This window comes from Globicephala melas, chromosome X (assembly GCF_963455315.2).
Source record: "Globicephala melas chromosome X, mGloMel1.2, whole genome shotgun sequence".
Taxonomy (NCBI): Eukaryota; Metazoa; Chordata; class Mammalia; order Artiodactyla; family Delphinidae; genus Globicephala; species Globicephala melas.
Window position 1 is genome coordinate 100,001,502 of NC_083335.1, and position 14,283 is coordinate 100,015,784.

Sequence of the window (14,283 nt, forward strand, 5' to 3'; positions counted from 1 at the left end):
TTCATATACCATAAATGCACTCCTTTAAAGTGTATAATTCAGTTTTTAGTATAGTCACAAAGTTGTGCAATCATCACCCCAAAAGAAACCCTGTCCATTAGCAATCACGTCCCCTTTCCCCTCCCCCCAGACCCTGGCAGCCACTAAGCCACTTTCTGTCTCTATGGATTTGTCTATTCTGGACATTTCATACAACTGGAATCATACAATATGTGGCTTTTTGTACATGACTTTTTTCACTTTGTGCAGTTTTCAAGGTTCATTTATGTTGTAGCATGTATCTGGTACTTTATTCATTTTTATACCTGAATAATATTCCATTGTGTGGATATACCAACTTTCACTTATCCATTCATCAGCTGATAGACATGTGGGTTATTTCCTTTTTGGCTGTTATGAATAATGCTGTCATGAACATTCATGTACAATGGCCTCTGAATTTAAGTTCAAAAATTTAAAATTAGTTTTGCAAACAGTTAATATATTAACATGGTTCAATATTACACATACTAGCAATTAACACGGTTCAAATATATAACTTTTATGTTTTTCCCTACTCCTGTGTCCCACATGCCTGATCACTGCATTCTGTTCCAGTACTATTTAACAGCTTCTTTTTTTTCCCCCCACATCTTTATTGGAGTATAAATGCTTTACAATGGTGTGTTAGTTGCTGCTGCATAGCAAAGTGAATCAGCTGTACGTATACATATATCCCCATATCCCCTCCCTCTTGCCTCTCCCTTCCACCCTCCCTATCCCACCCCTCTAGGTGGTCACAAAGCACCGAGCTGATCTACCTGTGCTATGCAGCAGCTTCCCAATTTCCTTATGTGTCCTTCTGGCACAGGCAAACATCCTAGATTTTTCTTTTTCTTTTTTTTTTTAAATGGAAAGGTAGCACACTTACGCACTCCTCTGCACCTTGCTTTTTCACTTATCTTGGATGTCTCCATGTTTCTAGACAGCATCCTCATGCTTTTCTAAAGCTACATGTTCTATATTGTGTGGCTGTAGCACAGTTAATTTAACCAGTCTCCTTTTGATGAATGTTTTGGAGATGATTTAAGTGATCTGATATTTATGAAATCCACTTGTAAACTAGTCATATCATAATAAGCAATCAATGAGATAAATAATATCAGGTTTAATAATGGGGAATAAAAGAAGCTACTTAATTTTAATACTACACAGAAAAACTGAAAAATATTGTTATCCTCAACTATTATGTTGTCAGGTAGAACTAGTTACCTGAAATAGGATGAAAACTGGTAAATAGAGATATTGGTCTAGTTGAGCAACTTGTTTTTAAACTATCTTCTGCTTCTCAGAATATTTATCTTTATAGTCCCCAAATTTAATTTAATAGGTCATTTTCACTAAATCTGATGACAGGGAAATGTTTGGAAATACTTGCGAGAGTTTTTTGTCTATGATACTTAACACAATTTATACTTTATCATAAGACCAGAACTAAGATATATACCTATAAAGTATAGACCAAGTAGCAACCAAGTTGGTTTTAAAAAAGCCACTCAGTTTTCCAATAATTGCCTGTTATGTGACCTTACAAATTGTTAGGTTGCTAGAACGGATCAAGTAAACTTCATTACTTAAATATTATTAGCTAAAACAAGTTATTACAAAGTTCTAGTTAAAAAATAATTTTTGGAACACTTGTAACATTGTTGGTGGGAATGTAAAATGGTACAGCCACTGTGGAAAACAGTATGAGGATTCCTCAAAAAAATTAAAAATAGAACTACCATATAATCCCGCAATCCCACTTTTGAGTATATATCCAAAAGCACTGAAATCAGGATCTTGAAGAGATATCTACACTCCCATGTTCACTGCAGCATTATTCACAATAGCCAAGATATAGAAACGACCCAAATGTCCATTGACAGATGAATGGTTAAAGAAAATGTGGTATATGCATGCAGTGGAATCTTGATCAGCCTTAAAACAAGAAGGAAATTCTACTATTTGTGACAACATCGATGGACCTGGAAGATATTATGCTAAGTGAAATAAACCAGACACAGAAAGAAATACTGCATGATCTTACTTCATGTGTGGAATCTTAAAAAGTCAAACTCATAGAAACAGAAAAGAGATTGGTGCCTAGCAGGGTCTGGGGTGAGGGGGAAATGGGGAGTTGTTCAGTGGATATGAAGTTAATTACACAAGATGAATAAGTTCTAGATATCTGTTGTACAACATAGTGCCTACAGTTAACAATATGGTATTGTGCACTTAAAAATTTAAGAGGGTAGGGCTTCCCTGGTGGCACAGTAGTTAAGAATCCGCCTGCCAATGCAGGAGACATGGCTTCGAGCCCTGGCCCAGGAAGATCCCACATGCTGCGGAGCAACTAAGCCCGTGCGCCACAACTACTGAGTCTGAGCTCTAGAGCCCAAGAGACACAACTACTGAGCCTGTGTGCCGCAACTACTGAAGCCTGCGCGCCTAGAGCCCGTGCTCCACAACAAGAGAAGCCACCGCAATAAGAAGCCCGCGCACTGCAACGAAGAGTAGCCCCCACTCACCACAACTAGAGAAAGCCCACACGCAGCAACAAAGACCCAATGCAGCCAAAAATAAATAAATAAATAATTTAAAATGTAAGAGGGTAGATCTCATGTTAAGCATTCTTAACACACAAACACAACAAGCAAAGGGACATAAGAAAAATTTTGGAGGTGACAGATATGTTTATAACCTTGATTGTGGTAATGGGATAATGGGTGTATGCATATGTCTGAACTCATCAAAGTATATACATTAAATATGTACAGTTTTCTGTATATCAATTATAACTCATTAAAGCTATAAAAATAATAATTTTTGAACTTCTATTTGCGATTAGGTAGACACTGTGAGGTAAATACTACCGACTAGAATGCCCATACTGTTACAGTTTCTGTGCTATGACATATTTTGATTGGTGGTCCCTCCTAAATAGCTATCATTCTTCATTCCCACATGATACAAAATACCCATAAGCCAAAGAGCTGACCTTTAGGCATTTCAAAAGAAACACACTAAAAAATTCTAAGATATTATTACAGAAGCAAAAATGCATTACTTATGTTATTGATTACCTGGAGAAAAAAAAGGTTGAGGTGTTGACTATTGTGTTCAGAGAACAGTGGTGTACTTCACTCCACCAAATCACCCAGGTAGAGAGAAACTGAAGCAGAGAGTGGAACCAGTAGGTCATGGTTAGCCATGGCCACAAGACCCTATTGATAAAGGCTGCTGACCTCAGCAGGGTATTTTCTGGATGCTGAGATGGGACACTGTAGTCTTTTCTAACAGAACGAGTAAGGTGCTCATCATTCCAGAAACTACTTCTTCGGCTGTCGGTTAATTCTTCAGAGTGTGCCTGATCAAGTGCTAACAGCTGAGCTTCACATGTCCTGCAATTTCTTTCTCAATTTAACTTTGATCTAAGTTCTAGTCTGTAAATGAGAAATGCAAGTAAGAATGAAGGTTGATTTATTTTAAGTAAATTTATCATTAAATATCAATGTGTATAATTTCAAACATTTATAAATATTGCAATTTATAGAAAATTAATGTAATCTTAAAATTATTTGAACAATGATTTTCACAACTATTTACATTAACTCAACCTACCTTTGTAGAAACATAATTATGTTTAAAAGTATCCTTGCCACAAAGTAATAATTTCATAGTACCTTTCTATAATATTTACGTCACTAAAGTGGCAGCTGCGTCAATAAAACCCAGCAGATTCAATAATTTAGAAACAGCATAATCAGAACTGCAAATGAAAGCTACATTAATTCCAAACAAAACAAAACCTTTTATATTAATATATAAATATTTTCCCATTTTCATCACTGATTGAAGAAAATAATTAGAAGGCAGTATCTTCTTGTTTGTAGTAAACACAAATTAATTTTAAGATATTTTTAAATTGACATTAAGAAGCTAGATTAGGTTACGTTTTTACAACACATAACATTAAATTTTTTGAGAAATTCTTGGTTGTCGGTGGGGGGCAGAAAGAAATTCTTGGTTTTGCTAGAAGCCATTTCTATCAATAAAACCTTTTTTTTTCAGTTGTAATATGACAATAAGCAGAGATAGCTATCTGTTATCTCAAATAGAAATTTTAATCGCTTATCAGCAATTGATAACATACTTGGAGAGAAAGAGATTCTTGGCTTTTTTTTCTACTTAAGTATTTTAACATTTTTTGACATCCCCTCAAAATATACTAAATATGTGTAAAATTACGTCAAAGGAAAAATAACTTTATATGAACTAGTGCTTGTATTTGAAAACAATGTTTGCTGTAGTATTCCACAGTTTTTTCTCTTTTCTTTTTTAGCATATAAAAGTATGGTATAAGAAATTATAGTCACAATAAAGTATATTTTCTTTTATTGACATAGAACATATACTTAAATTTTAAATGTTGGCTCTTTAAGAAAAAGTTTCTCCTGGTAAATAATATGCATAACCATTGCCCAAAAATGTATACAGCTGTTTTCTCCAAAATATTTATACACATAGAGGTCCACTTAAGACCAGCCCCGTTATAACCTACAGAATACAGTGTGCTCTTAATTTATAAATGGGCTACCCTCAGTATATAAAATATAAAGGCATGTATGTTACACATACAAAGTAAGAAATATAAAAAGGAGAGACAAAAAGAAAAAAAAGAAAGTGTTCTTCCCTATAAGATCCAGACAGAAATTCAGTGTAATTAGTGAGAACACGTACTCTTTTTATAAATGGGCTACCCTCGGTATATAAAATATATAGGCATGTATGTTAGACATACAAAGTAAAAAAATATATAAAAAGGAGAGATGAAAGAAAAAAAAAGGAAAGTGTCCTTCCCTATAAGATCCAGATAGCAATTCAGTGTAATTAGTGAGACCACGTTAAATACAATATATGAAGAATTTTCAGTTTTGGCAAATACTTTTCAGCGAAATACCTAAGCAATGAGGGTACTAAATTTCCATTTTAAGAATTTAGTAGAGGCTTCCATTTAAACATTCAGTGAAGATGCTGTGGTCTCCCTAATATGCAGAAAAGAGGACTTTGGGTAGGGGGGTCTGTTAAAAAGAAGCAAACAAAAGGTCACAAATTTTTAGCCCATTAGTAACAGCCCCTTAATCAAGCATGTGTAGTTCAGGAATCAAATCCTGGCCCATCAGAGTTTGAATATATGTGATAAAAGATTCCAATGGACAGGATCTGAATTATTCCTAGATCTTAGAGGGAATGAGGCAGGAAATGATGGCAAAGGAGCGGGTCAGCCCCAAAGGTAGCTGGTCCAATCTTAACTACCGATGTTAAAAAACACACCAAATGTTTCTATAGCATTCTTTCTGCTGCATTTACTTTATTTCAAGCCACAGGTCTACTTGGAGGGTCATGCAGCTAGTGGCTTATAAATAAAATCAGAGTCTATGAGTAGTGTCATCACATTAAGAGACAGAATCACTGGATTCTCTCGGTAGGTAAAGAGCTCGCATCTTTGGAATCCATGAGTTGGTAGTATTTATGGCATACCTAAAATGGGGGACAAAAATCATATATGTCAGTAATAAAATACATGCAATTCAGGAGTTAAAACAATGAAGACAATTCAATAATTTATTGAGCTAGAAATTCCATATGATTCTTAAATATTGCTTCACAGGTAAAAATGCAACAAATATAACTGATCCAATTCCAAAATTAGCAAATAAACACTATTGCTAACTGTTTACCAAGGCAAGCCATCCCAATTCTTCTCAAATCTCAGCATATGTTACCAAGAGAGATCCTAAAGATGGCAATCATATCTATTTTGGAAGCCTAGGAATTTGGACACTTACTGTATCCTTTAGCTTAGAGATATGTTACATATCCTAATTTTCATAGACCAAGCCTTTTCATTCTGGTACTGGTATCAAAGGGGAAACAGAAGGTGAAAAAAAAAATCAATGAAAACATTCAGCTGCAATGTTATTTTCTTTCCTTTTCCAGACCATCATTATGCAGCCAAAAAAACTCACAGTAAAGAAAAAAAATAGAACTTTTCCTCAAACAGCATTTTTTTAAAAAATTAATTTAAACTACAGTTCTTCTGGGGAATATTTGGACTGTTCCACCAAACATTCCCAAGAAGCAGAAAGAAAATAAGCATCTGCTAATTCTGTATAGATTTATGTATACAGAAGCCCTTTGTAAGGTATAAAGCACTAATACCAACATAAGGTATGATTATTATGGAAGTAGAAGATTTGAACAAATTTATCGGGAACATGAAGAATACAGAAAAAGGCAATCTAATTTTAAATTCTCATGCAAGTAACCCAAGTTTTATCATTAATTAAAAGATAATTTAATGTTCTGCTAATGTAAATAATTTTCATCCCATTTCTGCTGATGTAAATAACTTTTCATTCCATATTTATATATAGCACTTCGGTGATGATGTCAAGCTGATTAACGCTTGTCAGATTTCTATAAACAGATATTCTCCCATATTAATAAAAAATTTTATATTTTACACCCAGGAAATCTTCTAATTAATTAAGAAAAATAATTTAACTCTTTCCTTAATTAGGAAGATTGTTAAAATGTTTCACTTTCTTGGCAACATATGAAATACGTCATTTCCATTTAGGCCATTAATTTGAAGAAAAACTGAGAGCTATCATCAGCAACATCTTCCAAAAATGATTATTATATTTAAATTAATACAGGTTATGCAATGTGTTTTATAAAATACTGAGCAATTTTACTCTTATAAGAATATTCAGAAGTTAATATGCAAAATAATAATTCAGTTTGAATTTTTTTTTTTCAGTTTGAATTTCAACCCCAATTTATTTCAATAATAACTTTTTAAAAAACTTCATTTCACCAAATGTATTCTCTTAACTAAAATAAAAGTGATGATAAATTTTCCCTAGCTGCAGAGTTTCACAGAAACTCTGCTAACATACTCTGGCTGAAATTCTTACCAGAATTGAAAATATTAAGACTTGTGTAGCAGATTTTCATTAAGTATGAAAAACAACTTATGTACATTTGAAAGCCAATTTAATTGATTTCAAATACTATAAATTTCATCTATCACTCTGAATGTCCTTTCATTTAAACACTGACAGTAGTACTTTCACTTGTGCTTATTGTTGCAGCTGACAGCAGAATGTAGCCCCTCAGAGAAAATCATCATCTACTAAAAAGAGAATAAAAGCAGAGTCACAGTCCTTAATTCTGACTGCCCCCAAAGATCAATTGGTCTAACTAATTAGACCTTTAATAGATTTTCCAGGTTCCTAAGAATAGGAAGAAGGAAAAACACCAAAAACTTTCTGCTGAGTCATACACAAATACATTAATGCTAACTAATACAATTGTCTAATGTAAAGAGGAACTGACCTGAGAGGTACCTTGCTCCGATTAACATTACCATGCTACTCACTATAAAAAAGCCCAAGGGTAGACTACAGAAGATACTAGGGTCACCTGTGGTCATCCAAGTAGGAGGGAATTCCAGTCAAGCAAACCAAAAGAGAGACACATAATTACAATATTTGTGTTAAGAATCACATGATAGCAAAAAAAGTTATAAAAATAGCATATTCATAAAAGCTAGCAAAGAGTTCTTACTTCAAATCAAAACCAGAATCAATATTCAAGGCTTATGACAGTCAACAAACAATACAGATAGCATGCCACAAGTAGCCAAGAACATAGAACATACAGACCAACATAAACCTTCCACTGGCAAAGCCAAAGCTGATGGAGAACTTTTTGGGAGGCTGTTGATTTTAGCTTTCTTGATTCTTCCCCAAAAGATACTAAATGAGCAATCCAATTCCCCTCAAATTCAAATTATAGATCCTTTGGCTATCAGAGAAGAGTTATATTCGTCTACTAAAAATGAATTTCAAACCCTACTGGTTTCATTTTCTTTTTTAAATAGACTTGGTGTATAAGGAAATGTACCTGAATATTCATGTTAGTATAATTAAAAAACCAAACTGTATTAATCTACATTTTAAAATATTGCCTGAGAACACGATTGTTTTGATATTTTCCAACCTGAATTCTCTTGGAAACCCTTCCTTTTAAGAATAGATAGATAGATAGATACTTTTCTTGAATATAAAAATTATATATCTAGAATATTTAACACTCTTTGAAAAAATATTTTGGTGGGTTTGGAGTACAGAGCCAAGAAGTCATCATTTATGATAAGCTCTCTCCAAAAAATATCAAACCCCCAATCACTTCTACAACATTTTAAACATATTGAATGTATGTTAAAAATCCTTTACACTTCATTCAAATATAGTTACAAACAAGAAAATAAATATTAATGCTTCAAAACTGGCAAAACGCTTTGGAAATTAAGCTAACATAATATTCTTCCCATAAATTAAACCTATTTAAAGAGGATCAGAGACCAGGTAGCAATTCCAATATCCTTTCAAGATCATCAAAATAAGAGTCTGTCTGTACTGCTATTATCAGATAGCTTATTGATAAATCATACCGTTATATAGCTTATACTGCTTAAGGAATACAATCAGCATTTCACTAACTGAATATTATTAGCCTGTTTATTATACAGTTTAGAGACTCTCAAATATTATACATGAGTGCTTTTCATAAATCTACTCAAAAAGTTTTTCAAACTTTGCCTTAAATCCACTGCAGCCTAACTGAAACAAAAACAAAGTTTGAAAAATCAAAAGCTCTCAAAAAATCAAATTACTTTATCATCAATGCTGATGGCAGAAACAATAGAATCATGTAATTTTCTTTTATCAACTTTTTCTTGGCATTTTAAATTCACTGACAGGTAAGGTAAGCAAACAGAGAGAAAACGATCAATTGGTTTTGTAAGAGCTTTGCAATTAAAATTATGTCTTCAACTGCGAGTAAGGAGAAGAATGTGTGGCATTGATGTGGAGGCAGCTGGGGCAGTGGAGTGCGGGAACATAGGTAGGATTGTGCCATCTTATTTTATTTGGCCATGCCGCGTGGCATACGGGATCTTAGTTCCCCGACCAGGGATTGAAACCGGGCCCCTTGCATTGGAAGTACGTAGTCTTAACCACTGGACCATCAGGGAATTCCCTGTGCCGTTAAAAAAAAATCTAACTTGTCAAAGAAAACATATAACTCATTTTCATTAGCCATTAATTAAGGGCAACCAGAAAATAAATCGAGTGCATGTCTGTTATATCTTTCAAAGCAACTAGCACTGTGCTACAAAAATACCTATGATTGAGAAGTTTAGCTATAAAGGGTCTCAAAACTGCAAACAGTCTTAGCAAGAAAGGCTCTGCCACTATCTTAGAAAGAAAGGTGAGTCTCAGAACAAAAGATTTAAAGAAAATGGATATTAAGCTTAAAGCTTATTTAGAAGAATAAACAAAAGCTTCAAGTAGGAACATCCAGGACTGAAAATACAGATCACAGTAATCTGTGGTACTAGATGATCCCAGAAGCTTCTCCTAAAAGCCAGATACATTAAAAGTGGTTCTATACTCGCTTTGGGGTTGGAAGGCAGGCCATATTTCATTTATATTCTCTTCTCCATTAAAATATACGTTTCAATATATTATTGGCCATTGTTTCATTCACTATGTTTGAAATCTTGCATTTAGCAAAGAATTAAAATATTATGCCATATTAAAGGCATGTTTAAGGCTGTTTCTACATTAAAGGCAGCTCAGGGCTGTTTATAATTAAATAGTTTACTTAAGGCAATACCTTCCCACCTAAGAGGTTGAAAAAAATAGTCCTCTATTTTCTGCCAAGAGCATTTGCCAATTATGACATTTCTAATTTACTATGTTTGGTACTTTTCTTCCTCTGATTCAAATGAGTTCTCATAACATACACTCACTAAGGGCTTGGAAGCAGTCTAGGAAGTAGTGAAATATATTCTGAAATTAATACAGCTTTCGGTTGGTTCAGGTCATGAAGACAGCCCCCCAGAAAGGCAAAGTCAGACACTAAGAAGAAGAAGAAAAAAAAAAGTCTAGTTGATTTTTTTTTTTCATTAAGAAGAAACTAGAAATAATTTTACTTTTAGAAAACTAAGTTATCAATTGAAGTACCAGGAATAAACTAATAAGGAAAGATATGGCAGGACAGAGTTAAGTATGTATATCAACATGATAATTTACATGTTATGTTTAGAACTTTAAAGTGTTTTCAAAACATTAGAAACTATAACTTACAATAACGCTCTTCTTCAGAGCAGCCTTGCTACGTATAAATGGCCAGATACTTAAAGAAGCGATTTAACATACTAGGGCAAAGTGGCAATAATAATAAAAACATTTTTACCACTTTCTGAAGACTGAGTTGTAACCCAACCCATTGACTTCATCACAGCTTTCTTCCACGTAGAATAACGAATTTCACTTTCTAGACATAGAAGGTAGGAAAACCACACATAAGAAAGGCAGTTTACTGAGATGTTCTAAGTACCACACTTATGTTCACTCAGCGTTCTTTTTTTTTTTGCTGCGCTGTGCAGCATGTGGGATCCGACCAGGGATCGAACCTGTGCCCCCTGCATTTGAAGCATGGAGTCTGAACCACTGGACTGCCAGGGAAGTCCCTCACTCAGCATTCTTGACAAATTGTTACACATATTAAACTGATGTTTGTTACACTGTATTAAGCTGACATGGAGTTTTACCAGGACTCAGACTCCGGAGAGTACCATTGCTAGTGACTACCAGTGACTGGGAGAGAAGCTTGCTTGGAAGTTGGAGGGAAATTCAGCCTGGTCTGCACGATGAAGGGAGATGGGGAAACAGGCTACCTGCTAAGACCAGGCCATTCACAAGCAAGTGGTGATGAATTAGAAAGGGGAATCCTACTTGACCTACTTTTTGGGAGAGTGGAGGAGCTTGGGATATCATACAAAATCCACTTTGACGTTATTTTATACATAGGTTTTTAAAAAGGTTTAAAACCAAATTCAGTATTTAAAACCTTATTTACATACACAGGTTTTTAAAAAGGTTTAAAACCAAATTCAGTATTTAAAACCTTATTTTCATACACAAATTTAATACAGGTATTGGTCAGAGCTTGTGGCTTAGCTTTGTTTATTACGACATTAAGTCAAATATTTAATGCTCATTTATTTAAATTGTTGCTGCTTTTGTCAGGCTAGCCCTGCTGTGTTTAAAAGTTATCAGAATATCGCTTACCCCACATAATCCTGTCCTAAAACTGGCCACTGGCACCAAAGATGATCCGATGCAGACATGAGGAGTCGGTGGCCGATATATCTCCCTTGTCACTGTCAGGAAAGGCTACACTAACAAGCTAGAACTGATAGTGTGGCAGTGTTATCCTCCTACATGAAAGGACTGTAAACACTAGAAGTGAATGGTAAAAAAGTGATTATAGAAGTTTGTTTTTTTTTTAATAGGGAACCATTCCTCTCATTCACATTCACTCAGTGTATCCAAATATGCTTAGTAGCCAAACCTGAAACAGTAGCATTTGCTATCTTATTTACTTTCTCAACTTATGAATAAACAGAAAAGCAAACTCTCTCTCACTTTTCACAGTATACCAATCTTCAATCTTTACAAGTACCCTCACCAAAAAGGAACTACTGTATAGCACAGGGAACTAGGCTCAATATTTTATAATAACCTGTAAGGGAAAAGAATCTGAAAAAAAAATAGATATACATGTATGTATAACTGAATCACTTTGCTGTACATCTGAAACTAACACAACATCGTAAATCAACTATACTTCAATTAAAAAAAATTTTAAAAAACAAGTACCCTCAGCGTTGATCTGAGGTTCAAACCGCTCCATTGTGACAGCTGACAAGTCCTCAGGTTCCAGACTCCAAACGCCAACCCCTTCTGCAGCCCCTGCTGCCATGGCAGCTCCCAGAGCAGTGGTTTCGGGCATCGAGGGCTTCACTGAGGGGAGAGAGCTACATCAGTATCTTTGCAGTTACATATGCCTAAAAAAGCCAGTTCTTCCGAAGAAACATTAGTCTTGGAGTTTAAAGGAATGAAGGCTTACTAACCTACTGGGATATACAGAATATCTGCTTGTAGCTGCATCAGAATTTTGTTGTTGGTCATTCCTCCGTCTACCTGCAAATGGCTGAGAGGAATTCCACAGTCGCGGTTCATGGCATCCAAAATCTTAAATAAACCAATGCAATGAACATAATTAAAGTACTCCATAGTAACATCTCTGAAAATAGCCATCTTCTACTCAAAAACACTCAAAAGCTCCCCAAAGCCTGTAGAATAAAAATTTAGATTTCTTAGGCTGGTCTTCTAGGCCCTCCTTGATCTGGCTACAACCAACCTTTTCTCTCACCTCACCTCTGCACTCACCCCTATATCCAGTCAAGCCAAACAATTCTATTTTGCACCCTGATTTCCTGCCATGGTGCCTATGTTTGTGTAACTATCCCCTTTGTCTAATATGCACCACTCAGCATCCCCTCAACTGTAAAATGCCCAGCGCCTGGCAGCTAACAGGAACTTAGAAAGTAATGACAGCTGGGAAAAGAACCAAAACTTGCAGTTATTACATTAATGTTTAGGCAGGCTTAATTTTTGATTAAATATTTAGTAAGCTTATAAATTGTAATAAATTTCTGGCATTAATATATAATTTGTTTAGGAATAATAAAGGTGGATTAAGTACAAGAAAAGGGCTCATATTTATTACCTCTCGAGTTTGGAAACAAACAGCTTCTAATGCAGCAAAAGCAATATGGCATTTATTGGTGAACTGAGTGAGCCCACAGATGATCCTAAAAATACAAAGATTTTTAAGATTAGAGTGCAATAAATGAGTCATCAACTGGAAATGTCCTAAATATGGAAAGACTGAATTTGGTAGGTAGAAATGTACGGGGGGGGGGGGAAATGGACATTAAAAAAAACAAAACTGGACATAAACATTAAGTAGCTTGGAAAGTCCTTATAGTCTACAATGCTGCATCCACATGCGAAAAAGTTCAAGATCTATCCGGATAGATGACAATAGTATAAAACCAAATCAATATTCATCTAGATGGTGTCCCTTTGAGACATAAATTGCAGGTGCCTTGAAGATAAAAGCTAATAACACTAACATGAATACGAATATGGCAGGGGCTTATTTGTCAGATGATTTATAACTTCTTGGAGGTGTTTTTTTTTTTTTTTTTTGGCCATGCCGCATGGCATGCAGGATCTTAGCTCCGCAACCAGGGATCGAACCCGTGCTCCCTGCAGTGGAAGCTTGGAGCCATAACCACCAGACCACCAGGGAAATTCCCAACTTCTTGGAGTTTAAAGGTTCTGAAATTATACTTGCCAAGTGTAAAAGGTTTCCTCAATACTTTAAAATCGTTTGAGAATAGAAAACTTTTAACTAATAAGTTATTAGCTAATATAGTAAATAAATCAAGACCGACAAAAGCATACCTTATTTTCAATTCTTACCCTCTTGCACTGGGCTCCCAATAAGGTGCATATAGTCCTGAAAATGCTGGGACGAAATAGCAGCCATAAGAAGTACCTACTTCTTTAGCAAGTTTTTCTAACGTTAAAAACAAACAAACAAACAAAAATCACTCTACTATATGCTACTTATTTTAGTCAATAAACACACGTGTTTAAAAAATTAGGACAGAGCTTTTGGTTTCCTATTAGTTAGTACAGCAAAATGTTCCTAATTACAGCAGAATGTCAGGAGCAACAAAAGCAAATTTCTCCACATTGAATACCCCCCCAGTAAAATGTAACCCAGCCCAAGAAATAAAGGAACTGGATTAGTTTTGTTAAGGTATTTTAGCTTATTTCCACTATTTTTAAGGTTGCTGCCTAGCTGATGAAGAAGTGGCCTTCAGTGGGTCCCTAATCAGAAATGTGTTCCTGATTGTCTCACCTTCAGGCGAAATTAAAGTAGATGGTTCAAAATAATTATCCATTGTCTGAAAATAGCCATATTAATACTTAAATTACTGGTACTGGAGTTTTAATTCTCACTCTAATAAGACTTAAAGCTTTTTCTCATCAGATAAATTTAACTGCAGATTCTGGCCATCTTTGGTGTTCACTTTTACACTTGGGTGATTTTTATGCCCTACCGTGCCAGTTTATTAATAACCCCCACTAATTATGTTAAATTGTTGTTTTATAAATCTTCACAAAATAATCTTTTATGTGTAAAATCAAGCTCATAATAGGGATTCATATAGTTTAATGTCACATACGGGGCAAAGCA

General features: G+C 34.8%; 1 protein-coding gene across 7 annotated transcripts in view; it reads right to left on the minus strand.

The window, feature by feature from the left end:
* Window positions 1-779: 779 nt before the first annotated feature.
* GK (glycerol kinase) overlaps window positions 780-14,283 on the minus strand; it is an 80,609-nt gene continuing 67,105 nt past the window's right edge. For 6 of the 7 annotated variants that reach the window (XM_070044696.1, XM_070044695.1, XM_070044694.1 and 3 more), the window contains 7 exons: window positions 13,500-13,596; window positions 12,739-12,823; window positions 12,080-12,200; window positions 11,826-11,969; window positions 10,357-10,437; window positions 7,429-7,515; window positions 780-5,565 (listed from right to left, as the gene is read on the minus strand). In XM_070044696.1, the coding sequence (XP_069900797.1) occupies window positions 5,555-5,565; window positions 7,429-7,515; window positions 10,357-10,437; window positions 11,826-11,969; window positions 12,080-12,200; window positions 12,739-12,823; window positions 13,500-13,596 (626 nt within the window). In that variant the 3' untranslated portion in view covers window positions 780-5,554. The remainder of the gene's footprint in view (window positions 5,566-7,428; window positions 7,516-10,356; window positions 10,438-11,825; window positions 11,970-12,079; window positions 12,201-12,738; window positions 12,824-13,499; window positions 13,597-14,283) is intronic. The other variant, XM_030844451.3, reaches the window with a different exon arrangement.